Raw genomic sequence first — 27,568 nt, 5'->3', positions numbered from 1 at the left:
GGGTAAATTTCAAAATAAAAATAGATAACCCATAAAATTACATTAATTGAGGCATCAGTAGGTTAAATGTTTTTGAGAATTTACATAAAACTAATTTAAGATAAGACTCCGATTAAACCATTATTCTGACCTTCTTCAATGTAAATGTGGTTACATATCCTTCCAATAATAATAGAGTAAAATAATAAATGTAATAAAATGTAAAATAATAAATACAATAACAATAATAGAGTAAAATAATAAATATAATAATAAAAATAATAAATAGAGTAAAATAATAAATGTAATAACAGTAAATAGAGTAAAATAATGTAATAATAACAATAAATAGAGTAAAATAATAAATGTAATAATAACAATAATAAAGTAAAATAATAAATGTAATAATAGTAAATAGAGTTAAAATAATGTAATAATAAAAATAATAAAGAAAGTAAAATATTAAATGTAATAATAATAAACAGGAAAAATAAGTGTAATAATAACAATAACGAAGGGAGTAAAATAATAAATGTAATAATAATAATAAATAGGGAAAATAATAAATGTAATAATAACTATAATAAATAGGAAAAATAAGTATAATAATAACAATAATAAAGAGACTAAAACAATAAATGTAATAACAGTAAAATAAATGTAATAATAATAAAGTAAAATAATAAAAGTAATAATAATACACAGAGTAAAATAATAAATATAATAATAACAATAATAAATAGAGTAAAATAATAAATGTAATAATAGTAAATAGAGTAAAATAATAAATGTAATAATAATAAACAGGAAAAAATAAGTGTAATAATAACAATAACAGGGAGAGTAAAATAATAAATGTAATAATAATAGAGAAAATAATAAATGTAATAATAATAATAAATAGAACAAAATAATACATGTAGTAATAATAATATAGTAAAATAATAAATGTAATAATAACAAAAATAATAAAATGACTGTAATAATAACGGAGTAAATTAATAAATGTAATAATAATAATAATAATAATAATAAAGTAAAATAATAAATGTAATAATAATAATAAAAACAGAGAAAAATAATAAATGTAATAATAATAATAATAATAACCTAGGAAGATAATAAATAACTTTGTCTTGAGTGTAAGCCAACGGGGGGAGGGGGTAATTTTTCAGCCTAAAAAAGGGCTGAAAAACTCGGCTTCTACTCGAGTATATATGGTATATTTATTTATACCCTGCTTTATTTCTCCTGTAGGAGACTTAAAAGCAGCTTGACATAAAAGCATTGGCAATACAATGTAAAATATACAAATACGCAAACATTAAAACAGAATTAAATACACTGTGCTGACTTCAATGGCTTCTCAGATATTGTTGATGTGTGCTACCCTTCTAAAAATGGCTCAAGACACCATCTGTTATGCTTCATAGTGTTTCCCACTGGTGGCTGAAGTGTCCACCTTACGGCTACTGATCTCGATCATCCTCCTCTCTGCTCTTGGAAAAAAAATTAGAGAACATGGAACTAACATTTGGCATAAAACGTCAATACGTCTTAATATCCACTCACCAAGTAACAGCAACAACGGGAGAAGGAACAGCAATAACCTGAATATCTTTGGAAGGCATCTGGAAGAGAGAGACCAGAATTTCACGTAAACACGTTTGTCACCGCAATGAAAAGCCTGAATCAATGCATGTTTGCTCAATATATCTCCAAAAGCTAAGTGATTCTAAAACGGAATTACGACTATAAACAACTCCAAACAACACCGCACTCCTAGACACTCTTAATAGGAAACGATTATGAGAGTTGCTTTACAACATACAGGTCGTGAAAAAAGGCTCATTATGGGATGTAACACGTGTCACCTTGTCATGCCCAGAATTATTTTTAAAATTTAATTATTACATTTGGCCCAGCCATAGGTTTTTTAATGCGTCGTGTTATTGTTAATGTTTATTGTTTATTTTCTGCTTTGTTTTGTATTACTGTTGCTATTGTTTATTGTTGTATTGTGGGCTCGGCCTCATGTAAGCCGCACCGAGTCCCTTGGGGAGATGGGGAGTCCTTTGTTGGGAGGTGTTCGTTGGCCCTGATTGTTTCCTGTCTGAAATTCCCTGTTTTTTGAGTGTTGCTCTTTATTTACTGTCCTGATTCTAGTTTTTTTTTAAAAAAAAAAAATACTGGTAGCTAGATTTTATTCATTTTCATGGGGAATTCCAGACAGGCAACCAGGCTTTGAAGCCTCAATATCATTCAAGGCTAATCAAGGTGGCCAATTTATTTATTTATTTACTTTATTTGTATACCGCGCTCTCTCAGCCCGTAGGCGACTCAGTGCGGTTTACAACAAAACCAATATACAAAGTGCACAACATTAGCAATTAAAACAGCAACTGAGGCAACTACATCAATATAACAATACATCAGTACATCAATATAACATCAGTACATCCATATAACTAATCCATCACGTCTCATCAGTAAAGTCATAATCCGATCTCCTCGTCCATTACTCCAAGTTCCAAGATCAATCAATTAATTGCACTGCTTAATTAAATGCCTGTTCAAAGAGCCAGGTCTTCACTCTTCTTCTGAACGCCAGCAGGGAGGGGGCCGATCGCGGGAAGGGCGTTCCACAGCCGAGGGGCCACCACTGAGAAGGCCCTGTCTCTCGTCCCCGCCAGCCATGCTTGTGAGGCTGGCGGGATCGAGAGCAGGGCCTCCCCGGAAGATCTTAATGTCCTAATGGTCGATCTTAATGTCCCCGGATGATCTTAATGTTGCCAATGGCAACATTCACAATCCCTAACAGCCGCCCTGAGGCCCCCCCCTCCCCCCGAGTTGAGAAGGGCGGGGTAAAAATGTTCTAAATAAATAAATAAATAGGCATTGAGGGAGTTGAAGTCCAAAACACCTGGAGGGACCAAGTTGGCCCAGGCCTGATCTAATCTATAAACACGGGTTTTGAATTTTATTTTATTTTATTTATTTATTTAAAAGTTTTGTATACTGACTTTCTCACCTCTCTTGAGGGACTCAGACCGGTTTCCAACCATAATATCACATACAGTCAATAAAACATCATAATTCACATTACAGTAAAACATTAAAACAACAATTACAATCAATAACTACAATGGTCAGTCGTCAGACTAAAATCGTTGCTCCTCATCCTCCATCCATATCTCAGGGTGTTGGCTCACTCGTCAAATGCCTGTCTCCATAACCACGTCTTCACCTGTTTCCTAAACGTCAGGATAGAAGGGGCGGCTCTGATCTCCAGTGGGAGAGAGTTCCATAGTCGAGGGGCCACCACCGAGAAGGCCCTGTCCCTCGTCCCCACCAGACGCGCTTGCGAGGCCAGTGGGACCGAGAGCAGGGCCTCTCCAGACGATCTTAATAATGTATTTTCGAAGGCTTTCATGGCTGGAATCACTAGGCTCTTGTGGGTTTTTTCGGGCTATAGAGGCCTCAGCCTGAAAGAGATCTCAGTGTGAGAAGGCCTCAATGGAATAAAGGCCTCAGTCTGAGAGAGATCTCAGTGCGAGAAAAGCCTCAGTCTGAGAGAGATCTCAGTTTGAGAAGGCCTCAGTGGGATAAAGGCCTCAGCCTGAAAGAGATCTCAGTGTGAGAAGGCCTCAGTGGGAGAAAGGCCTCAGAGTTTTAGTTGGCCTCAATAAGAGAAGGCCTCAGTGTTAAGGTGTTTCAACTGACCACCTTAATTAGCATTTGAAGGCCTGGCTGAGCCTGGGAAAATCTCTTGCTGAGAGGTGTTAAGATGTGCCTGGTTGTTTCCTCTCTGCTGTTTTGCTGTTGTAATTTTAGAGTTTTTTAATACAGGTAGCCAGATTTTGTCCATTTTCCTGCTTTCCTCCTTTCTGTTGAAGTTGTCCACATGCTTGTGGATGTCAATGGCTTCTCTGTGTAGTCTGACATGGTGGTTGTGAGAGTGGTCCAGCATTTCTGTGTTCTCAAATAATATGCTGTGTCCAGGCTGGTTCATCAGGTGCTCTGCTATGGCTGACTTCTCTAACATCTTAACACCTCTCAGCAAGAGATTTTCCCAGGCTCAGCCAGGCCTTCAAATGCTAATGAAGGTGGTCAGCTGAAACATTCACACCTAGCTCCAGCAGAGAAGAGCTCTTTGCCCTACCCCAGCCATTCCACAGATATAGAAACCCATTGTCCTAATTCCAACAGACCTCGCTACCTCTGAGGATGCTTGCCATAGATGCAGGCGAAACGTCTTGAGATATGCCTCTAGAACATGGCCCTATAGCCCGAAAAAACCCACAAGAACCTAGATCTTAATAATCTTGATGGTTCATAGGGGAGAATACGTTCGGAGAGGTAAACAGGGCTGGAGTCGTTTAGGGCTTTATAGGTTAACACCAGCACTTTGAATTGTGCTCAGAAGCTAATTGGCAGCCAGTGGAGCTGGTGTAACAGCGGAGTGGTGTGCTCCCTGTACCCAGCACCCGTTAGTAGTCTGGTTGCCGAGCGTTGGACTAGCTGCAGCTTCCGGGCAGTCTTCAGAGGCAACCCCACGTAGAGAGCGTTGCAGTAGTCTAAACAGGATGTAACCAAAGCGTGGACCACCGTGGCCAAGTCAGACTTCCCAAGGTGGCACACAAGTTTTAATGTAAATATATACATGGAATTAGATTCTGCAAAATAATAATAATAATATGTATGTTTACATACCTTGTAAGAAGAAACACATTCAGCAAAGAAATCAGGGTCACGAGTTGATACCACCCGGTCCCCAGCCACCAGAACACGCCTGCCGCGGCCTTCCCTGGAGGAGAGGAGATGGCGCAGGTGAGTCGAAAGGCACCCGGAGAGTGCAAGGCAGAGGTTTTCAAACTGTTTACAGACTCCAGGGAAGCTTCTCCATATCCATTAATACGGTTGAGAATAATATCTACGCTTTGCAGAAAGCGCTGGGCTATTTTCCGGGGCCTTTGCAGTTCACTCAGGTACTCCCATCAGTACCTGAGTGCACCTTGTCCCTATGCCTGGCCTTTTTGCCCAGCTCAGAGGAAAGGACTATTTAATGATATTTAAAAGGTAAACATAAAGGTTTCCCCTTGGCGTTAAGTCTAGTCGTGTCCGACTCGCCTGCTTCTGGGCTTACGTATGGTCTTCCCTGTTCAACAAGAGATGTTTTGGAAAGGCACAACCTTTTAGAGATCATAACCTTTTGGGAAACCTGGGATCTCCATAGCCTTTTGGAAATGGGACCTTTTCTGGAAACGAATTGGCATTCACACCATTTGGAATACTTTTGTAAATACCCGCTCGAGTGAATCATCACCTTAGAGGTAAATATCCACTAGGATCCATGCAGGGCCATTTAGGTTCCTCAGTTGTTAGACTGATATACCCAGATATCTCTCTGAACTGTTAGGAACAAAGATATGCCAATGCACAAAATACGTATAGAGCAGATCTTCAGAAGTGTTATTTCAGTTCCCCCCAAAAAATCTAAAAGGTTTTCCCTGACATGAAGTCTAGTTGTGTCCAACTCTGGAGGGTGGTGCTCATCTCAATTTCTAAGCTGAGGAGCCAGTGTTGTCCACAGACACCTCCAAGTTTTGTGGCCGGCATGACTGTATGGCGTGCCCTTACTTTCCCGCCGGAGCAGTACCTATTGATCTACTCACATTTACATGTTTGCAAACTGCTAGGCTGGCAGAAGCTGGGGCTAACAACAGGAACTCACCCTGCTCCCCGGATTCAAGTCACCGACCTTTCAGTCAGCAATTTTAGCAGCTCAGCGGTATAATCAGTTGCATCATCAGAATTGAATTATATTTAATCCTGTTTTAGTATTTGTATATTCTAAAATTGTATTGAAATGTTAATAATGGAAGGCATTTTGAGTCTCTTTTGTGTATATAAATAAACATAATAATCATAAACATAATAATAATAATGAGGATTTAAAGATCGAACTGAACCAGCCAGTCAAGGTGGTCCCAGTGGTGATCGGCACACTGGGTGCAGCGCTTCAAAACCTTGGGTAGCTAATCTGACTCAAACACCCATACTTCCCTGGAACATATGTTTGAAAACCACTGGCTTAGGAGGAGGCCGAGCAGAAATATAGGAAAACGTTGCAAGAGAGAAGATTGGTAGGATGCAAATCAATGGAACAGAGAGATGTTGGCAAGTTACCACATGTAATGCTGATATTTTTGAGAGAGAAAAATAAACGTTTTGTACTATATTCTACAGCCAAGTTCCAACGGCGTGTGTGTGTATATATATTTGTGTATATTGTTTATATGCTTATTTGTTTTCTATTTTAATGCTATGTTGTTTATTTTATTGCAATTGGTATCTTAATTGTATTGTATTTTGTTGTTTGGGCTTGGCCTCATGTAAGCTGCTCCGAATCCCCATTGGGGGAGATGGTGGCGGGGTATAAATAAAGATGATGATGATGATGATGATGATGATGATGATGATTATTAGACTAGGACGCAATAGATCAATGGCTTCAAACTACAAGAAAGGAAGGAGATTCCACCTGAACATGAGGAAGAACTTCCTGACTGTGAGAGCCGTTCAGCAGTGGAACTCTCTGCCCCGGAGTGTGGTGGAGGCTCCTTCTTTGGAAGCTTTGAAACAGAGGCTGGATGGCCATCTGTCAGGGGTGCTTTGAATGCAATATTCCTGCTTCTTGGCAGAATGGGGTTGGGCTGGATGGCCCAGGATGTCTCTTCCAACTCTTTGATTCTATGGCTCTGGGGGTTGGGGCTCATCTCCATTTCTAAGCCAAAGAGCTGGTGTTGTCCATAGACACCTCCAAGGTCATGTGGCCAGCATGACTGCAAGGAGCACCTTTACCTTCCCGCCGGAGCGGTACCTATTGATCTACTCACATTTGCATGTTTTCGAACTGCTAGGTTGACAGAAGCTGGGGCTGACGGAGGAAATTCACGCCGCAGATTCGAATCTGCGACCTTTCGGTCAACAAGTTTAGCAGCTCAGAGGTTTAACCCACTGTGCCACCGGTCTCTCTCTCTCTGTATTTGTGTGTGTATGTGTATATATATATGTGTGTGTGTGTGTGTGTGTGTGTGTGTGTGTGTCTAATGATAAGCAGAACTACGTGGCACCCAAGGTTCTCCAGCATTACGTTTCGAAAGGGGTTGCCACCAATTCTGGTTGCAGCAGGAGGTCCTGGCAGAAACACGCCATTGGAACTTGGCCTATGATGAAGGACACGGGCAGCGCATGCAAATACATTCATGGGAAACAAGCAGCAAGGATTTGAGGAAGCAGCACTGCAGGTCGACGAGATATACATGAAGGCTGAACGCTGAACTGCATTCACAACAACCATAGCAGAAGGCAACGGAGTCAGATGGAGCCATAGGGAGTCAGTCCTCCCATTGAGAAGAATCCTCTTCTTTTGCCATCAGTAACATGCTAAGCAACAACATGGGGAAAGCCAAAGGCTGCTTAAAACAAGATGCACACGGCACCCCAGTCGAGCATGTGGAGACCACCCTTGGAAAACCACTAGTCAAGGAAAAGCATGACCTCATTAGAAGTCAGCGCAAATAATAGACATATTTATTTTATTTATTTATATACTACTAGCTGTACCCGCCACGCATTGCTGTGGCCAACCTTCCCTCTTTCTCTCCTTCCTTCACTCCCTTGTTCCTTCCTTCCTTCCCTTTTTTTCTTTCCTTCTCTCCTTCCTTCCTTCTTTACCTCATCCCTTCCCCCTTTTTCTTTTCATACCTCTTTCTCTCCTTTCTTCCTTCTCTACCTCTTTCCTTCCTTTCCTTTTTTCTTCCTTCCTCTTCCTTCCTTCTCTACCTCTTTCTTTCCTTCCCCCTTTTTCTTTTCATCCCTTTTTTCTCCCTTCTTCCTTCTCTACTTCTTTCCTTCCTTCCTTCGCTTTTTGCTTCTATCCATACTTTTGTCTTTCCTTCCCTCCCTTTTCCTCTCCTTTCTTCCTTCTCTACCTCTTTCCTTCCTTTCCTTTTTTCTTACTTTCTCTTCCTTACTTCTCTATTTCTTTCTTTTCTTTCCCCCTTTTCTATTCATCCCTCTTTTTCTCCTTTCTACCTTCTCTACCTCTTACCTTCCTTATCTTTTTTCTTACTTTTCCTTCCTTCTCTACCTCTTTCTTTCCTTTCCCCATTTTTTTTCATCCCTTTTTCTCCTTTCTTCCTTCTCTACTTCTTTCCTTCCTTCCTTCGCTTTTTGCTTCTATCCATACTTCTGTCTTTTCTTCTTTCCATCCCTCCCTTTTCCTCTCCTTTCTTCCTTCTCTACCTCTTTCTTTCCTTTCCCCTTTTTCTTTTCATCCCTTTTTCTCCTTTCTTCCTTCTTGTCCTCTTTCCTTCCTTCCTTTGCTTTTTGCTTCTAGCCATACTTCTGTCTTTTCTTCTTTCCTTCCCTCCCTTTTCCTCTCCTTTCTTCCTTCTCTACCTCTTTCTTTCCTTTCCCCTTTTTCTTTTCATCCCTCTTTTTCTCCTTTCTTCCTTCTCGTCCTCTTTCCTTCCTTTGCTTTTTGCTTCTATCTATACTTCTGTCTTTCCTTCCCTCCCTTTTCCTCTTCTTTATTCCTTTTCTACCTCTTTCCTTCCTTTCCTTTCTTCTTACTTTCTTCTTCCTTCTCTACATCTTTCTTTCTTTCTTTCCCCTTTTTCTTTTCATCCCTTTTTCTCCTTTCTTCCTTCTCTACCTCTTTCCTTCCTTCCTTTGCTTTTTGTTTCTATCCATACTTCTGTCTTTTCTTCTTTCCTTCCCTCCCTTTTCCTCTCCTCTCCTTTTTTCTTACTTTCTCTTCCTTCACTACCTCTTTCTTTCCTTCCCCCTTTTTCTTTTCATCCCTCTTTTTCTCCTTTCTTCCTTCTCTACCTCTTTCTTTCCTTCCCCCTTTTTCTTTTCATCCCTCTTTTTCTCCTTTCTTCCTTCTCTACCTCTTTCCTTCTTTCCTTCGCTTTTTACTTCTATCCATACTTCTGTCTTTACTTCTCTACCTCTTTCCTTCCTTTCCTTTTTTCTTACTTTCTCTTCCTTCCTTCTCTACCTCTTTCTTTCCTACCCCCTTTTTCTTTTCATCCCTCTTTTTTCCTTTCTTCTTTCTCTAGTTCTTTCCTTCCTTCCTTTGCTTTTTGCTTCTATCCATACTTCTGCCTTTCCTTCCCTCCCTTTTCCTCTCCTTTCTTCCTTCTCTACCTCTTTCCTTCCTTTCCTTTTTTCTTACTTTCTCTTCCTTCCTTCTCTACCTCTTTCTTTCCTCACAACCTCTGAGTCGAGCAGCAGACCTCACAACCTCTGAGGATGCCTATCAGAGAAATGGGGGCGAAACGTCAGGAGAGAATGCTTCTGGAACATGACCAGACTGCCTGGCAAACCCACAGCAACCTAATAATAATCCAGCCAGCTCTGGGTCTTTCTCACTGAAGGAAGTGTGCAATGTTTGAAGCAGCCTTCAAAGACACAATCAAAGACATCAGCTGATACAAGCTCATGCAAGACGCAAGTGGGATCAAAAGGCAGACCGCACACGCATGCAATTCATGCACATGTACACACGCAAACACGCGCACAAACAATAGTAACCTGGAGACACAACAGCCAGCCAAAGGAGTGAAACAACCTTCCTGGACACAAACCATCCTGCTGTCCCCATTCTTTGCAACACATGGAGCAAGAGGAAACCTAGCACGACACAGATGAGTGTGAACACACAACAATGGGATCCATTTCCAACGAACATTCAGACTGGCAATCATTAACCTTGACTTTAAATCCCCACCCAAAGGAAAACAGAAGCATCAGAAAAGAAACATATGCGCTAACCATATTCTAACAGCATGATAAAAGTTCTATTTTCCTTGGATTGATTCACAGGTTTCTTTAAAGACACACCACTGGTTTTTGAGAACATACTTTCATTGGAGCTGTTTCGATATTTCCATCATCACCTTATTACCATACAATCATTTTAAAGGTAAACAAATTTGCATCTAGCAGACAGTCAGCATGGAGAGAGAAATATCTGACGATACAAGCTTCAGATGGGACAGATCTGCTGAAATGGTGTCCAAAGACAATGGAGATAGAAACAGACTTTCTATTTTGTAAGCCCCTTATCATTTCACTAATATTCCCAGAAACCTGGACACTTAAAGGTTATACAATCATACTGAGGCCTACCTAACACACTGAGGCACTTCTCCCACAGAGACCTCTCTCAGCTTAGTTGCCTCAGTCTCTGAGAGGTCTCTGTGGGAGAAGGGCCTCAGTGGGAGAAAGGCCTCAGTCTGAGAGAGGTCTCTGTGGGAGAAGGGCCTCAGTGTGTTAGGTAGACCTCAATATGAGAAGGCCTCAGTCTGAGAGAGGTCTCTGTGGGAGAAGGGCCTCAGTGTGTTAGGTAGACCTCAATATGAGAAGGCCTCAGTCTGAGAGAGGTCTCTGTGGGAGAAGGGCCTCAGTGTGTTAGGTAGGCCTCAATATGAGAAGGCCTCAGTGTTAGTTCACCTCAGTGTGAGAAAGGCCTCAGTCTGAGAGAGGTCTCTGTGGGAGAAGGGACTCAATGTGTTAGGTAGGCCTCAGTAATAGTTCACCTCAGTGTGAGAAAGGCCTGGGTCTGAGAGAGGTCTCTGTGAGAGAAGGGTTTCAGTGTGTTAGGTAGGCCTCATTATGAGAAGGCCTCAGTGTTAGTTCACCTCAGTGTGAGAAAGCCCTTCATTTGAGAAGGCCTGGTGTGAGAAGCTTTGGTGAGAGGAAGCCCCAAGTTGAAGGCCTTGTGTGTAAAGCTCATGTCTGAAGTTTCAGTGTGAAGACTGCTGTGTGTAAAGCTCCTGTGTAAGGTCAGTGTGAGAAGAGGCTCTGTGAGAGTGAAGCTGTTTATCTACGTGTGAAAGAAGCCCAGCATGGAAGCAAAGAAGGAAGTGTTATGGAAACTTTGTTCTTGTAAATAGTAAAACCATATAATTTTGCTATGAAGAGAGGTTTCAGTGGGAGAAAGGCCTCAATGTTAAGTAGGCCTCAGTATGAGAAGGCCTAGTGTGAGAAGCTTCGGTGAGAGAAGCTCCAGGTTGAAGGCCATTGTGTGTGAAGGTCTCATGTGTGAACGCTGCTGTGTGTAAAGCTACTATGTGAAGCTCCAAGGCCTCAGTGTTAGTAGGCCTCAGTATAAGAAGGCCTGGTGTGAGAATCTTCGGTGAGAGAAGCCCTGTGTGAAGCTCCTGTGAGAAGAGGCTCTGTGAGAGCGAAGCTGTCTATTTGCATGAGAAAGAAGCCCAGCGTGGAAGCAAAGAAGGAAATGTAAAGGACTTTATTTGTGTTATGAAAACCTTGTTCTTGTAAACAGTGCAACCATATTATTTTACTACAGAGAAAAGCTTCCTATGGAGGAGATAACATTGGTCTATGTGTTTTTTGTTCTTTTTATCACTTTGGGCTACTGGTGTTGGGTCACGCTGCTGATAAGTTACTAAGTTCATGGGGAGGGTCTTTTGTTATTAACTCACTCACCCAACAAGAGGTGCAGTGGAGGAACTAAAGATTCCTAAAAAGGTAAAGGTTTTCCCCTGACATTTAGTCCAGTCATGTCCGACTCTAGGGGTTGGTGCTCATCTCCATTTCTAAGCCAAAAAGCTGGAGTTGTCAGTAAACACCTCCAAGGTTATGTCGCCAGCGTGACTGCATGAAATGCAGTTGACTTCCTGTTGGAGCTTTTGCTAGGTTGGCAGAAGCTGGGGCTAACAGCGGGAGCTCACCCCGCTCCCTGGGTTCGAACCTGCGACCTTTTGGTCAGCAAGTTCAGCAGCTCAGCATCATTCCTAGAAAGGCCATATTCACCAAATTCAGAAAAGATAAACATTAAAAGTGGAGGGCCAAATGTACAGACCAATAAAAACCTAGTGGCAATATTGGCCGAGGACTGATAGCGGGTTCTTCCTGACTTCACCAGGCTGTGGGGTTTCGTTTTGGTCACAGAAGAAAGGTCTGGAGAGCAAAGGTATTTTCTCCATTAGCCTTCATAGCCTTCCTGGACCTGGCTTGGAAAACACATGGCTGAAATGAACTTATATTTCAGTAATCAATCTAGTTTGGCTTCTTTATATAACAGGCATGGTCCAACTTTGGCCCTCCAAGTGTTTTGGACTCCAACTCCCACTATTCCTAACAGCTTCGGGCCCCTTCCTTAAATTAAAAGACTGTTTCCTTAAGAGTCAGATCAGGCAACACTGCGTCATCGTGTGGATCTTGGGTCTTGTCCCATGTCTACGTCTATGTCTAAGATCTTTGGGAAGGTCTTGTACTCATTCTTGAGTAGCTGAGGCGGAAAAGGAAAGGGCCTGAGGCTGTTAGGAATGGTGGGAGTTGTAGTCCAAAATATATCTGTAAGGGTCCATCTTGAGAATTAAAGGATTGTGTCCTTAAGAGTCAGATCAGGCAACACTGCGTCATCGTGTGGATCTTGGGTCTTGTTCCATGTCCACATCTATGTCTAAGATCTTTGGGAAAGTCTTGTATTCATTCTTGAGTGGCTGAGGGGGAAAGGGAAAGGGCCCGAGGCTGTTAGGAGTTGTAGTCCAAAACATATCTGTAAGGGTCCATCTTGAGAATTAAAGGATTGTGTCCTTAAGAGTCAGATCAGGCAACGCTGCGTCATCGTGTGGATCTTGGGTCTTGTTCCATGTCCACATCTATGTCTAAGATCTTTGGGAAAGTCTTGTATTCATTCTTGAGTGGCTGAGGGGGAAAGGGAAAGGGCCCGAGGCTGTTAGGAGTTGTAGTCCAAAACATATCTGTAAGGGTCCATCTTGAGAATTAAAGGATTGTGTCCTTAAGAGTCAGATCAGGCAACGCTGCGTCATCGTGTGGCTCTTGGGTCTTGTTCCATGTTCACATCTATGTCTATGATCTTTGGGAAAATCTTGTACTCATGCTTGAGTGGCTGAGGGGGAAAAGGAAAGGGCCTGAGGCTGTTAGGAATGGTGGGAGTTGGAGTCCAAAACACCTGGAGGGAGGGCCAAAGTTTGCCCATACCTGTTATATAGGCATTCTTCCCTAAGATCTCCTTTTTTTGCACGTGCAATATTATGCACGTGCTGCTGTCGCCCGCTTTCCTGCTGTTTTGTGACCTACGTAGAACGGGGATTATTATCTGTGCCAAGCTTCCTTGTCAGCAGGGGTCGGCCTAAAACCACAGCAAGAGGTGATGGGCATATGCTATTCTTACGTCTCCGGAGTTTTTAGTAGAACGCTGAAAACGTATCAGGAGATTTTAAGAGACTGCGATGAAGACGAGGATGAGGCAAAAGAAATCAAAACACACACACACACAGAAAAAACGAAACGAAACGAAAACAAGGTACAAGTCAACCTGCGTAAGAAAAGATGTGCCAAATGGTCCTTGCTACTCTTTGAGACCTTGAGGATTGCATGTGGGCGGTTGTGTGTGTTTCAAGGTGTTTCTTCCCCTTACAGTCATCACCTGTTGGTTGTGGGTAACAATCGGTTAATATAAGGCATTCACCAGTAAAGTCTACACATAAAGACACAAGGGGAACCATAAAAACATCACAGATAATATCCGTACAAACAGTCTTCACGTCCGAAGTGGCCAAGCGTCATGAGTTGAGTGCTACAAGTTTGGTTTGTTGCACAGACCAGAAGCTACCTTCACCACTGCTCCTGTTGTGATTTTGCCACATAGAAATGGGCATCTTCCCTTACAAATATACTTTATTTTTTTCATTGTTATCTCATCCAGAGCTTTATCATTTTATGTCGTGCATCTGGCCTGCCCACTGTGTTTGATTTTTCATTTTGTTATTTTGCACTGTTTTAATTTACTTGTATGTTTTACTTTATTTTATCGTGATTTTTTGCCATTCTGTATTTATTTTGTTGTAATGTATTACCGGGCTTGGCCACATGGAAGCCGCTCCGAGTCCCCTTTGGGGAGATGGTGGCGGGGTATAAATAAATAAATAAATATTATTGTATTGTCGAAGGCTTTCATGGCTGGAATCACTATTATTATTATTATTATTAACTTTATTTGTACCCCGCTAGCATCTCCCGAAGGACTCGATGCGGCTTACACAGGCCGAAGCCACAAAACACAATACAGTAGAAAACATAACACAACATGGTTCTTGTGGGTTTTTTCGGGCTATAGAGCCATGTTCTAGAGGCATTTCTCCTGACGTTTCGCCTGCATCTATGGTCAAAGGTGTGAGGTCTGTTGGAATTAGGACAATGGGTTTTATATATCTGTGGAATGGCTGGGGTGGGGCAAGGAGCTCTTCCCTGCTGCAGTTAGGTGTGAATGTTTAGCTAATCACCTTCATTAGCATTTGAAGGCCTGCCTGAGCCTGGGAAAATCTGTTACTGGGAGGTGTTAATCTGTGCCTGGTTTTTTCCTCTCTGTTGTTTAGCTGTTAAAATTTTAGAGTTTTTTAATACTGGTAGCCAGATTTTGTTCATTTTCATGGTCTCTTCCTTTCTGTTGAAATTGTCCACATGCTTGTGGATTTCAATGGCTTCTCTGTGTGGTCTGACATGGTGGTTGTTGGTGTGGTCCAGCATTTCTGTGTTCTCAAATAATATGCTGTGTCCAGGCTGGTTCATCAGGTGCTCTGCTATGGCTGACTTCTCTGGTTGAATCAGTCTGCAGTGCCTTTCATGTTCCTTGATGCGTGTCTGGGCAATGCTGCGTTTGGTGGTCCCTCTGTAGACTTGTCCACAGCTGCATGGGATACGGAAGACTCCTGCAGAGGTGAGAGGATCCCTCTTGTCCTTTGCTGAACGTAGCATTTGTTGGATTTTCTTGGTGGGTTTGTAGATTGTTTTTTGCATATTATTTGAGAACACAGAAATGCTGGACCACTCCAACAACCACCATGTCAGACTACACAGAGAAGCCATTGAAATCCACAAGAAGCATGTGGACAATTTCAACAGAAAGGAAGAGACCATGAAAATGAACAAAATCTGGCTACCAGTATTAAAAAACTCTAAAATTTTAACAGCTAAACAACAGAGAGGAAAAAACCAGGCACAGATTAACACCTCCCAGCAAGAGATTTCCCAGGCTCAGGCAGGCCTTCAAATGCTAATGAAGGTGATCTGCTAAACATTCACACCTAACTGCAGCAGGGAAGAGCTCCTTGCCCCACCCCAGCCATTCCACAGACATATAAACCCATTGTCCTAGTTCCAACAGACCTCACTACCTCTGAGGAAGCTTGCCATAGATGCAGGCGAAACGTCAGGAGAAATGCCTCTAGAACATGGCTCTATAGCCCGAAAAAAACCCACAAGAACCTAATAAATATTATTATTATTATTAAAACAGAGGTCTTCCTCCAGGGGCAAACCAAGAATGGGCAACTGTCAAGAATGACCTATCAGTGGGTGGCTACATATATAAGGGGATGAAAGAATCCATCTTCCTCTCTCCTGTGTGACTCAGTGTGACTATCTGCCTGCGTTGTATGTGATTATCTGATCACTGCAAAGCAGGTGAACATAGCATTGAATGAATCATGCAGAATAATCACAGAATGTCTTAAACCTACACCTGTTGATAAATTCTACATGCTAGCTTGCATTGCCCCTCCTGATGTGAGATGGGAAACTGCTGCTAAATGTGAGAGGAAGAAGGTCGGACACTGTGAAAGCAACCCACTGCGTGGCTCTCAGCCTCCTCCCAGTAGACTCAAACCAAGGAAATGCTTTATGAGAACGACCGCTCCTCTTGGCGTCCCCCCAGCAACAGCAAGGGTATCCCTCTGGGCAGCTAGATCAGGAAACCCCAACTGGATAGCCCCCCATGAGGGAGGGTCTTCCTCCAGGGTCAAACCAAGGATGGGCAACTTGGAAGTCCCTGAACAGACTCAGAAGTTGAGCTGGCAGATCAAAAGACAACCTGGCAAAATGGCACGACCTCAAAGAATCCCACACCTTGTGTGACTGTGGAGACGAACAGACAACTCCGCATCTGTATGCTTGTCCACAATGCCCTGCCTCATGTACAGAGGAAGAATTGTTGGAAGCTACAGACAATGCCGTTGCTGTTGCCCGTTTTTGGTGAAAATATATTTAGCCACCTGCTCTCATTCTATTTTTATCGGTTATATACTAATTTATGCAATGCTTTTGAGACGAAATAAATAAATAAATCAAAACAATGGAAGGAAAGTATTGGACTACTGGATTATGATGTTGTGAGTAAAACAAACATGTCATTTTAAAGATGTCTCCTTGAATCTTTTAACCTCATCACACTAGAGCAGTGTTTCTCAACCTGGGGGTCGGGACCCCGGGGGGGGGGGGCGCGAAGGTGTGTCAGAGGGGTCACCAAAGACCATCAGAAAACACAGTATTTTCTGTTGGTCATGGAGGTTTTGTGTGGGAACTTTGGCTCAATTCTATCATTGGTGGGGTTCAGAACACTCCTTGATTGTAGGTGAACTATAAATCCCAGCAAGTACAACTCCCAAATGTCAAAGTCTATTTTCCCCAAACCCCATCAGTTTTCACATTTGGGTGTATTGAGTATCCGTGCCAACTTCGGTCCAGATCCATCACTGTTTGAGCCCTCTCTGGATGTAGGCGAACTATAACTCCCAAACTCAAGGTCAATGCCCACCAAACCTTTCCATTATTTTCTGTTGGTCATGGGAATTCTGTGTGCCAACTTTGGTTCAATTCCATTGTTGGTGGGGTTCGGAATGCTCTTTGTTTACATGTTAATTATAAATTCCAGCAAGTACAACTCCTAAATGATAGAATTAATTTCCCCGCCAACCCCACCAGTATTCAAATTTGGGCATACCGGGTATTTGTGCCAAATTTGCTCCAGTGAATGAAAGTACATTCTGCTGATCATGGCTATTCATAATGATAGGGTTATGGTTGGGGGTCACCACAACATGAGGAACTGTATTAAGGGGTCGCAGCATTAGGAAGGTTGAGAAACACTGCACTAGAGAATGAATCCACTTAAAATCCGGTTTCTGCCTCCTGCAGAATACTCTACTTCCAAAGAACTCAAGTCTCAACTGACTTCTAACTTCTAACACTGGCTTCTGTACTCAAACAGATTCAAGGCTCAACTGTCATCCTTTTAAATTGCATTCTAAACAGTCACTGAACCAGTGACATGGTCTGCAGCCCCTCCCACTGCCTCAAGTATATAGAGCTAAGGAAAACAGCAAACCAAAGAAGACATACACTTTGGGAAATAAACAACACATTATAATCACACCAGAGAATGAATCCACTTAAAATCTGGTTTCTGCCTCCTGCAGAATTCTACACTTTGTAGTTTAGTGTGGCTGTTCAAGGCTCCTTCCTAAACTACAAACCCCAGAATTCTGCAGGAGGCCACAACCGGATTTTAAGTGGATTCGTTCTCTAGTGTGGTGAGGTTAAAAGATTCAAGGAGACATCTTTAAAATAACATTTGTTTAACTCACAACATCATGTATTTCAATATACAGATACATTTCTTGTCAGGTTAAACTTTATTATTATTTCGGACATTTGTATCCCGTCCTATCTCGACCTCCGCAGAGGGACTCAAGGCGGCTAACAACCGGCACAGCATGGTGCTCACAACAAAAAGCATAAACATACAATTTAAATAAAAACAATATAAAAACATTTGCTGATTTAAAACATTTCAGTTGTATTTTTAACTAAAAGTCTTTAACAGTCTCTTCAGAACTATATTGCTCTGTACAGCTTTCCTTTATAACAAACTATTTATGAAGAACTCAAGTCTCAACTGACTTCTAAAGTCTAACACCGGCTTCTGTACTCACACACAACTCAAGACTCAACTGTCATCCTTTTAAATTGCATTCTAAACCGTCACTGAACCAGTCTGCAGCCCCTCCCACTGCCTCAAGGATATAGAGCTAAGGAAAACCGCAAACCAAAGAAGACATACACTTTGGGAAATAAACAACACATTATAAACAGATAAAACATTAAATAGAGGAGGCTTGAGAAGGTAGCTATCTCCAACAAAATGTGGGGCTCCATCAGGCCTAATCGTATCCACCAAAGCTTGGAAACCGCACGTCTATAAGGAAAAGAGCTTTTGAGATGTCCTCATCCTCGAAAGGAACTTTGGATCATCCACAAAAGGACTTTTTAAGGGTTCCTCTGAGAGCAGGATGATGAATCATGGCTAACATGCAATGTTTTTGAAGCCTCCACAAAACTATGAAAGGTCGCTGCGACATGCAGACTTCTAACCCGAGTGTCAACAATAATAATAATCATAGTCGTACTTACATAACGATTCGCCATTCATCCCCAGGTGGCCATCTTCCCTGAGAAATTCTTTTACATTCATGCTCCCACAGTAGTTCGAGTGAGCTACGGCACAAAAGAGAGAAGGAGAAAGGGGAAAAAATAGAAATGATCACGTAAGGAATGGAGGAGTACAACCCAGAGGTCTCCCCAAGAGCATGCTTGTGCCATGAGAAAAGGAAAGGGAGCAGGACACATTTGCAAAAACATCTTGCTAGTGAAGAAGTGCAGAAAGAAAGAGGAAAAGGAAAGGAAGGAAGTTCAGAGTCGCTTTCCAAGGAATGGATGGAGAAGTGGTCAACACAAAACCTTCCTCCCTTTGGGTGTGCATGCTTAAACTCTCAGTTCACACATATATAGTTATCATATGTTTACAACACGACCTGTATACAGATAAATAGTCCTTCAGAAGTCAAGAACCTTCCAAGAAACTTGTCCAGAGTTATGTCTAGATAGGTAAAGGTAGTCCCCTGACATTAAGTCCAGTCATGTCTGACTCTGGGGTGTGGTGCTCATCTCCATTTCTAAGCCGAAGAGCCAGCGTTGTCCATAGACACCTCCAAGGTCATGTGGTCAGCATGTGTCTGGATACAATCCTTGTATCCAAAGAGGATCCATATAGGCCTGGCATGGGTAAACTTTGGCCTTCCAGGTGTTTTGGACTCCAACTCCCACCATTCCTAACAGCCTCAGGCCCCTTCCTTTCCCCCCCTCAGCCACTAACGTGGAAAAGGAAAGGGTCTGAGGCTATTAGGAATGGTGGGAGTTGGAGTCCAAAATGCCTGGAGGGCCAAAGTTTACCCATGCCTGATATTGACTTTGCCAAATTTTCATTTATAGTGTTGTACTCCTATGATTATTCAAGATTTCAGTTGATATATATTAATAGGTTCTTGTGGGTTTTTTCGGGCTATATGGCCATGTTCTAGAGGCATTCTCTCCTGACGTTTCGCCTGCATCTATGGCAAGCATCCTCAGAGGTAGTGAGGTCTGTTGGAAGTAGGAAAATGGGTTTATATATCTGTGGAATGTTTATCCTGCTGGAATGTCTTCCCAATCATATCAGGTTTTACATTTCTGACATTTCATAGAATCCTAGAGTTGGAAGAGACCTCCTGGGTCATCCAGTCCAATCCCATTCTGCCAAGAAGCAGGAATATTGCATTCAAATCACCCCTGACAGATGGCCATCCAGCCTCTGTTTAAAAGCTTCCAAAGAAGGAGCCTCCACCACACTCCCTCCGGGGCAGAGAGTTCCACTGCTGAACGGCTCTCACAGTCAGGAAGTTCTTCCTCATGTTCAGATGGAATCTCCTCTCTTGTAGTTTCAAGCCTTTCTTCTGTGTCCTAGTCTCCATGGAAGGAGAAAACAAGCTTGCTCTTGCTCTTTTCTCCTCCCTGTTTCTTCCTCTCACATATTTATACATGGCTATCCTATCTCCTCTCAGCCTTCTCTTCTTCTGGCTAAACATGCCCAGCTCCTTAAGCCGCTCCTCATAGGGCTTGTTCTCCAGACCCTTCATCATTTGAGTCGCCCTCCTCTGGACACATTCCAGCTTGTCAATATCTCTCTTCAATTGTGGTGCCCAGAATTGGACACAATATTCCAGGTGTGGTCTAACCAAAGCAGAATAGAGCATGGGGAGCATTACCTCCCTATATCTAGACACTATGCTCCTCTTGATGCAGGCCAAAATCCCATTGGCTTTTTTTGCCGCCACATCACATTCCTGGCTCATGTTTAACTTGTTGTCCACGAGGACTCCCAGATCTTTTTCACACGTACTGCTCTCGAGCCAGGCCTCATTGTCCCCCATTCTGTATCTTTGCATTTAGTTTTTTCTGCCTAAGTGGAGTATCTTGCACTTGTCCCTGTTGAACTTCATTTTGTTAGTTTCAAAGCTCCTTCATGGCCACCTAGCCTCTGCTTCAAAACCTCCAAAGAAGGAGCCTCCACTACACTCTGGAGCGGAGAGTTCCACTACTGAACATAGAATCCCAGAATCCTAGAGTTGGAAGACACCTTATGGGCCATCCAGTCCAACCCCATTCTGCCAAGAAGCAGGAATGTTGCATTCAAAGCACCCTCGACAGATGACCACCCAGCCTCTGCTTCAAAGCCTCCAAAGAAGGAGCCTCCACTACACTCTGGGGTGGAGAGTTCCACTGGTGAACATAGAATCCTAGAGTTGGAAGAGACCTCATGGGCCATCCAGTCCAACCCCATTCTGCCAAGAAGCAGGGAAATTGCATTCAAAGCACACTCGACAGATGGCTACCCAGCCTGTGCTTCAAAGCCTCCAAAGAAGGAGCCTCTACCACAGTCTGGGACAGCTCTCAGAGTTAGGAAATTCTTCCTCATGTTCAGGTAGAATCTCCTTCCTTTCCTTTAGTTTGAAGCCATTGTTCCATTGTGTCAGCAGAAAACAAGCTTGTTCCCTCCTCCCTATGACATATTCCCCTCCCCTCTTGATCCCTGGCCCTCATCCCGTTTCCTATCAGCCTTCTTTCCTGCAGGCTAACATGCCCAGCTCTTCAAGCCGCTCCTCATAGGGCTTGTTCTCCAGACCCTTGATCCTTTGAGCTGTCCTCTTCCTCTGGACACTTTCCAGCTTAGAGTCCACATCTCCCAGAATTGGACACAGTATGATTCCAGGTGTGGTCTGAGCATGGGGAGCATGACTCCCTTGGATCTAGGCACTAGGCTCTGATTGATGCAGGCCAAAATCCCATTGGCTTTTTGAGCTGCAGCATCATATTGTTGGCTCATATTTCACCTTCCTCCCCACAAGGACTCCAAGATCTTTTTCATACCTTCCGCTATGATTCTATGAATCCAAATATTTTCTCAAAAACCTGACTTGATTTGGCAGAACCTGAACCTTTCTGCTTGTTTTCTGCTTCCTTGGAGACTAGGACGCAATGGAGTTGGTGTCTGTTTCTTGGAGCTGCTCAGCAGAAGGATGTGTGTGGAAAGGAATGTGGCGGCTAAAAAAGCCAATGTGATTTTGGCCTGCATCAATAGGAGCATAGTGTCTAGATCTAGGGAAGTCATGCTCCCCATGCTCTATTCCGCTTTGGTTAGACCACTTTACCTGGAATATTGTGTCCAATTCTGGGCACCACAATTCAAGAGAGATATTGACAAGCTGGAATGTGTCCAGAGGAGGGCGACTCAAATGATCAAGGGTCTGGAGAACAAGCCCTATGAGGAGCGGCTTAAGGAGCTGGGCATGTTTAGCCTGAAGATGAGAAGGCAGAGAGGAGGCATGATAGCCTGTATAAATATGTGAGAGGAAGTCATAGGGAGGAGGGAGTAAGCTTGTTTTCTGCTTCCTTGGAGACTAGGACGCAATGGAACAATGGCTTCAAACTACAAGAGAGGAGATTCCATCTGAACATGAGGAAGAACTTCCTGACTGTGAGAGCCGTTGAGCATTGGAACTCTCTGCCCCGGAGTGTGGTGGTGGAGGCTCCTTCTTTGGAAGCTTTTAAACAGAGGCTGGATGGCCATCTGCCAGGGGTGATTTGAATGCAATATTCCTGCTTCTTGGCAGAATGGGGTTGGACTGGATGGCCCAGGAGGTCTCTTCAAACTCTTTGATTGAGCTTCACGTTTGGTATAGTCATCTGACCAAAACAACCAAATACGTGCAAGTGTGTAAGGACTGACAATAAATGAGGGAAGAAAACCATCCAGAGCTTTAAAAGCTGAGAGAATGAGAGCCGATCTGCAAGGCAAGTGAAAGTATGCGCTTTCCCTACATACATACATTGCATGGCGCTTTGCAGCGGGAGGGAGGTGAGAAGAAAGGGAGAAACCCACACGACGAGTGTACATTGCATTTGGATGCTTCCAAGGGAAGAAGAACAAAGGCTGCCAAGGTGAGCGCAAGACCAAAGCTGTGGAAGGTGCCAGAAAGTTGCCCAGGGACCCAGACCACGGCAGACGACCACGCAAGACCCAGGTGCCCATTTTTATGGCTGGAGAGAGAAGGAGGCGATCTCAAAACGAAAGGTACCTTGGCCGTCATAGCCCAGCTTCAGCAAGACCACCTGAAAGAGCTGCACTATGAGTGAGGTGAGGGAGGTGGCGGTGTGCGCGGCCACTTGCCGAATCTTATTTGTGTAGAAAGAGAGGCCTCCTATCAAGAGAGCAGTAGAACAACACGGTTTGACTCCAGTCTCAATCGGCTGATCCAGAGGTACGCAACCCTCATCCAAATACGCAGAGGATGTCCGTTCTTCACCGGGGAATATGAAGTTGGAAAGAGTCTCCCATTAAATGTGTGGTCGAAGGCTTTCATGGGCTCTGGGGCTAAGCTAATCTCTCTAGGGAGGGCGTTCGAGAGTCGGGGAGCCACCACCGAGAAGGTCCTCTCTCTTGTCCTCACCAACCGCACCTGGGACGGTGGTGGGACCGAGAGAAGGGCCTCCACAGCAGATCTCAAGGCTTAAATAATAATAATAATAGGTTCTTGTGGGGTTTTTTCGGGCTATAGAGCCATGTTCTAGAGGCATTTCTCCTGACATTTCGCCTGCATCTATGGCAAGCATCCTCAGAGGAAGCATCCTCACTACCTCTGAGGATGCTTGCCATAGATGCAGGCGAAACGTCAGGAGAAATGCCTCTAGAACATGGCTCTATAGCCCAAAAAACCCCACAAGAACCTAGTGATTCCAGCCATGAAAGCCTTCGACAATACAATAATAATAATAATAATAATACTTTATTTGTACCCCGCTACCATCTCCCCAAAGGACTCGGTGCGGCTTACATGAGGCCAAGCCCAAAGTAAATCGATAAACAAAACATCAAATAAAACAATCATTACAATACAATTCATATAAATCACATAAACAAAATAATCAATAAACGATCCGCAATGACATACAAGCATTTAAAAACCAATGGCTGGGCCAAATGTAATAGATTAAAATTAAAATAATGCTGACGTATATATATCCTGAGAAGCACTTTAATTACCCGTTGGGTTGCTCTCTACTTTTGGTTTAAAGCCCTCCTGCTCGATACACCCTCTGTTCATGTCCAGCATTTATTTTAAAGTTTTAACTATTATATCTGGCCCGGTCATAGGTTTTTAAATAATTGTGTGTTACTGTCTATGTGTGAGTTATATTAATTGTATTGTTTATTTTGGTTATTGCTTATTGTTTTTATTTATGTGTTGTTGGGCTTGGCCTCATGTAAGCCGCTCCTAGTCCCTTGGAGAGATGGTGGCGGGGCATAAATTCCTGGAGGGTCGATCTCAGAAGGTGTTGTTGGGGGACACCTGTTCAACCCCACAACCATTGTCTTGTGGGGTTCCTCAGGGCTCAATATTGTCTCCCATGTTGTTTAACATCTACATGAAGCCGCTGGGGGAGATCATCCGGAGTTTCGGGGTGCGGTGTCATCTGTACGCGGATGATGTCCAACTCTGTCACTCCTTCCCACCTGCTACTAAGGAGGATGTCCAGGTCCTGAACCGGTGCTTGGCCGCTGTGACGGTCTGGATGGGGGCGAACAAATTGAAATTGAATCCAGACAAGACAGAGGTCCTCCTGGTCAGTCGCAAGGCCGAACAGGGCATAGGGTCACAGCCTGTGTTGGATGGGGTCGCACTCCCCCTGAAGACGCAGGTTTGAAGCTTGGAGGTCCTCCTGGACTCATCGCTGAGCCTGGAACCCCAGGTTTCGGCGGTGACCAGGGGAGCATTTGCACAGCTAAAGCTTGTGCGCCAGCTGCGCCCGTACCTTGGGAAGTCTGACTTGGCCACGGTAGTCCACGCTCTGGTTACATCCCGTTTAGACTACTGCAACGCTCTCTACGTGGGGTTGCCTTTGAAGACAGCTCGGAAGCTCCAACTAGTCCAACGCTCGGCAGCCATGATTTTAACAGGAGCGGAGCGCAGGGAGCATACAACCCCCCTGTTGCGCCAACTCCACTGGCTACCGATCTGCTACCGGGCTGAATTCAAAGTGCTGGCGTTGGCCTTTAAAGCCCTAAACGGTTCCGGCCCAAGCTACCTATCCGACCGCATCTCTGCCTATGAACCCACCAGGACTTTGAGATCTTCCGGGGAGACCCTGCTCTCGATCCCGCCTGCTTCTCTAGCTCGGCTGGCGGGGACGAGAGATAGGGCCTTCTCGGTGGTGGCTCCTCGGCTGTGGAACGCCCTTCCTACGGACATTAGACTAGCACCATCTCTAATGGTATTCCGCAAAAAGGTGAAGACCTGGATGTTTGTGCAGGCGTTTGAGTAATTTAGTGCAATCTGGTAATGGAACATAGGAATGGAACAATGGACAACGAACCTGGACTACGCTTGGATGATGAGAAGATTGGGTACGGTGGTTTTTTGTAATAATTGTGCATTGTAATGGCTTATTGGTAATTTATGGATAAGGTGTTAAGTCAATTGTTATATGTTGTATGGAACCACTGCTGTTTCTACTGTTTTTACTGTTTGTGAACCGCTGTGAGTCGCCTTCGGGCTTGAGATACAGTGGTATAGAAGCAAAGTCAATAAATAAATAAATAAATAAATAAATAAAGTTTTTATTATTATTATTATTATTATTATTATTGCATTACATTATAATATTATAAATAATTGATGGACAGTAAGGACAAACTAGTCGGGGAACCAAATCTAAGCAATACGATAGGGTTTTCTGGGGTTTTGTTTTTTTACACTAATTTCTCCAAAACATCGTTTTGGATTTATAGTTCCCAGATAAATTTATTATTATTTCGGTTACTTCTACCCCGCCCTTCTCACCCCGGGGGGACGACGACTCAGGGTGGCTTACAAAGGCACAATTCGATGCCAGCATCACATAACAGTGGTAAACAAATAGCAACAATTAACAAATTAAACAACAGTTTCTGCATTACAACAATAGGTAAAGGTAAAGGTAGTCCCCTGACATTAAGTCCAGTCATGTCTGACTCTGGGGTGTGGTGCTCATCTCCATTTCTAAGCCGAAGAGCCAGCGTTGTCCGTAGACACCTCCAAGGTCATGTGGCCGGCATAACTGCATGGACCGCCGTTATTACAACAATAAAACCAATAAAACCAATACAAACCCAATTACTCCTCATTGATGGTCAGCGTTCGCTATCTCATAGTCTAAATTCCAATTCCACATTGTCAGTCCTGTCATTCCTATTCGTCTGGTTGTTCTTATCTAGTTGTCAGATTGCCCAAAGGCCTGGTCCCACAACCACGTCTTTACTTTCCTCCTGAAGGAGAGGAGGGATGTCGATGCCCTAATTTCCCCCGGGAGTGAGTTCCACAGGTGAGGGGCCACCACTGAGAAGGCCCTGCTCCTCGTCCCCACCAACCTCACTTGTGATAGTGGTGGGGTCGAGAGCAGGGCCTCCCCAGATGATCTCAAACTCCGGGGTGGAACGTGGAGGGAGATGCGTTCGAACAGATACACTGGACCGGAACCGTACAGGGTTTTGTAGGTCAAAATCAGCACCCTGAATTGTGCTCGGAACTGAACCGGCAGCCAGTGGAGCTGACACAGCAGGGGGGTGGTGTGCTCCCTGTATGACGCTCTGGTGAGTAGTCTGGCTGCCGCTCGCTGGACCAGTTGAAGCTTCCGAACAGTCTTCAAGGGCAACCCCACGTAGAGTGCGTTGCAGTAGTCTATTCGTGATGTAACAAGAGCGTGGACTACTGTGGCCAGATCAGACTTACATTTTGTCACGCAAAATGTAAACATAGCATATTTTCAGCTTTGCAGAAACATTTGATGAATGCAATATTTCCCATCACTAGGAGTCAAAGGAAATGGAACAGAGACTTACTGGACTTGTGTTTTTGGCTTCGATCCCTGGAATAGATTCTTGAGGAGGGCAAGTGAGGGGTGGAGTAGGCCGTGAGGACTTCCTTGCGCTCGGAGAGCATGCTGCAGTCATTGCAGGTGTAGCCATTGCTCAGCGCACTCTGGTTCTCCGTCACCACGACGTCCCCGTTGGCCTGGATCACCGTCGCGCTTCCACCTGTTGAATCGCAAGAGACGATCTAATCGACTCAATCAATGAAGTGAGGAAAAGAAGCAATAAAGACAGACCACACTATCCCGTTACCTTTGAGATCACCGTCATCGTCAAGCCCTGAAAAAGAAAAGAAAGGAATAGTTTGAATTCACGGAGGTGCCGCTTTTTAAGTCATAGTGAGCGCTACGAAAGAGACTACGAAAGAGAAGCAGCCTGAAAAATAGGACAACACACAAAAAAGTGTCTTTTTCAACAAAAGGATTTTACGTTTCGGGGATGGAAATGTAAAGCAACAAAAACCTGTCTCTGATTTCCCATGTGACTAGATGTCTGGAAACACACGATGTTTCTGTTGCTTAGTTACTGCTTTGCTTTTTTGCTCTAACGGCAGCTCAACACACAACGGTGAAACAAGGCTGTGAATGCCACAGCTGACAGTTGAAATGCAGGGCGAGATGTCAACACGAGGGCTTGCAACCTGAGCGAGAGGACGCCCTAGGACTAGGAGCACGCAGCCTAGAACTACGAGGGAACCTTTCTCGGCTCACACAGGCTCAGGGTCTTCTCTTTGGGGGCCTCCCGTCCTGCGCTCCTTACACTAGAGACAGGGCTTTCCTTGCAAAGCACAATTGCATCTCCATGCAAACAACAAACAAACATATTCGCATCAGAATAGAAGGCTCTTTTTATTGTCGAAGGCTTTCATGGCTGGAATCACTAGGTTCTTGTGGGTTTTTTTTGGGCTATAGGGCCATGTTCTAGAGGCATTTCTCCTGACATTTCGCCTGCATCTATGGCAAGCATCCTCAGAGGGGACTAGGAAAATGGGTTTATATGTCTGTGGAATGGCTGGGGTGGGGCAAAGAGCTCTTCTCTGCTAGAGCTAGGTGTGAATGTTTCAGCTGACCACCTTCATTAGCATTTGAAGGCCTGCCTGAGCCTGGGAAAATCTTTTGTTGAGAGGTGTTAAGCTGTGCCTGGTTGTTTCCTCTCTGCTGTTTTGCTGTAGTAATTTTAGAGCTTTTTAATACTGGTAGCCAGATTTTGTTCATTTTCATGGTCTCTTCCTTTCTGTTGAAATTGTCCACATGCTTCTTGTGGATTTCAATGGCTTCTCTGTGTAGTCTGACATGGTGGACCACACCAACAACCACCATGTCAGACTTCAAATGCTAATGAAGGTGGTCAGCTGAAACATTCACACCTAGCTCCAGCAGAAAAGAGCTCTTTGCCCCACCCCAG

General features: G+C 43.7%; 1 protein-coding gene across 9 annotated transcripts in view; it reads right to left on the bottom strand.

The window, feature by feature from the left end:
* The window catches only part of LOC137094741 (SUN domain-containing protein 1-like), a 135,020-nt gene that overhangs the window by 40,435 nt on the left and 67,017 nt on the right, over nucleotides 1-27,568 (bottom strand). For 5 of the 9 annotated variants that reach the window (XM_067461948.1, XM_067461942.1, XM_067461940.1 and 2 more), the window contains 8 exons: nucleotides 26,417-26,443; nucleotides 26,135-26,329; nucleotides 22,335-22,457; nucleotides 18,295-18,378; nucleotides 13,364-13,474; nucleotides 9,586-9,684; nucleotides 4,693-4,786; nucleotides 1,552-1,610 (listed from right to left, as the gene is read on the bottom strand). In XM_067461948.1, the coding sequence (XP_067318049.1) occupies nucleotides 1,552-1,610; nucleotides 4,693-4,786; nucleotides 9,586-9,684; nucleotides 13,364-13,474; nucleotides 18,295-18,378; nucleotides 22,335-22,457; nucleotides 26,135-26,329; nucleotides 26,417-26,443 (792 nt within the window). The remainder of the gene's footprint in view (nucleotides 1-1,551; nucleotides 1,611-4,692; nucleotides 4,787-9,585; nucleotides 9,685-13,363; nucleotides 13,475-18,294; nucleotides 18,379-22,334; nucleotides 22,458-26,134; nucleotides 26,330-26,416; nucleotides 26,444-27,568) is intronic. The other 4 variants (XM_067461943.1, XM_067461944.1, XM_067461946.1 and 1 more) reach the window with 4 other exon arrangements.

Source organism: Anolis sagrei, chromosome Y (genome assembly GCF_037176765.1).
Source record: "Anolis sagrei isolate rAnoSag1 chromosome Y, rAnoSag1.mat, whole genome shotgun sequence".
Taxonomy (NCBI): domain Eukaryota; kingdom Metazoa; phylum Chordata; class Lepidosauria; order Squamata; family Dactyloidae; genus Anolis; species Anolis sagrei.
The sequence above is the reverse complement of the archived record's forward strand: the minus strand, read 5'-3'. Positions and strand labels throughout refer to the sequence as shown.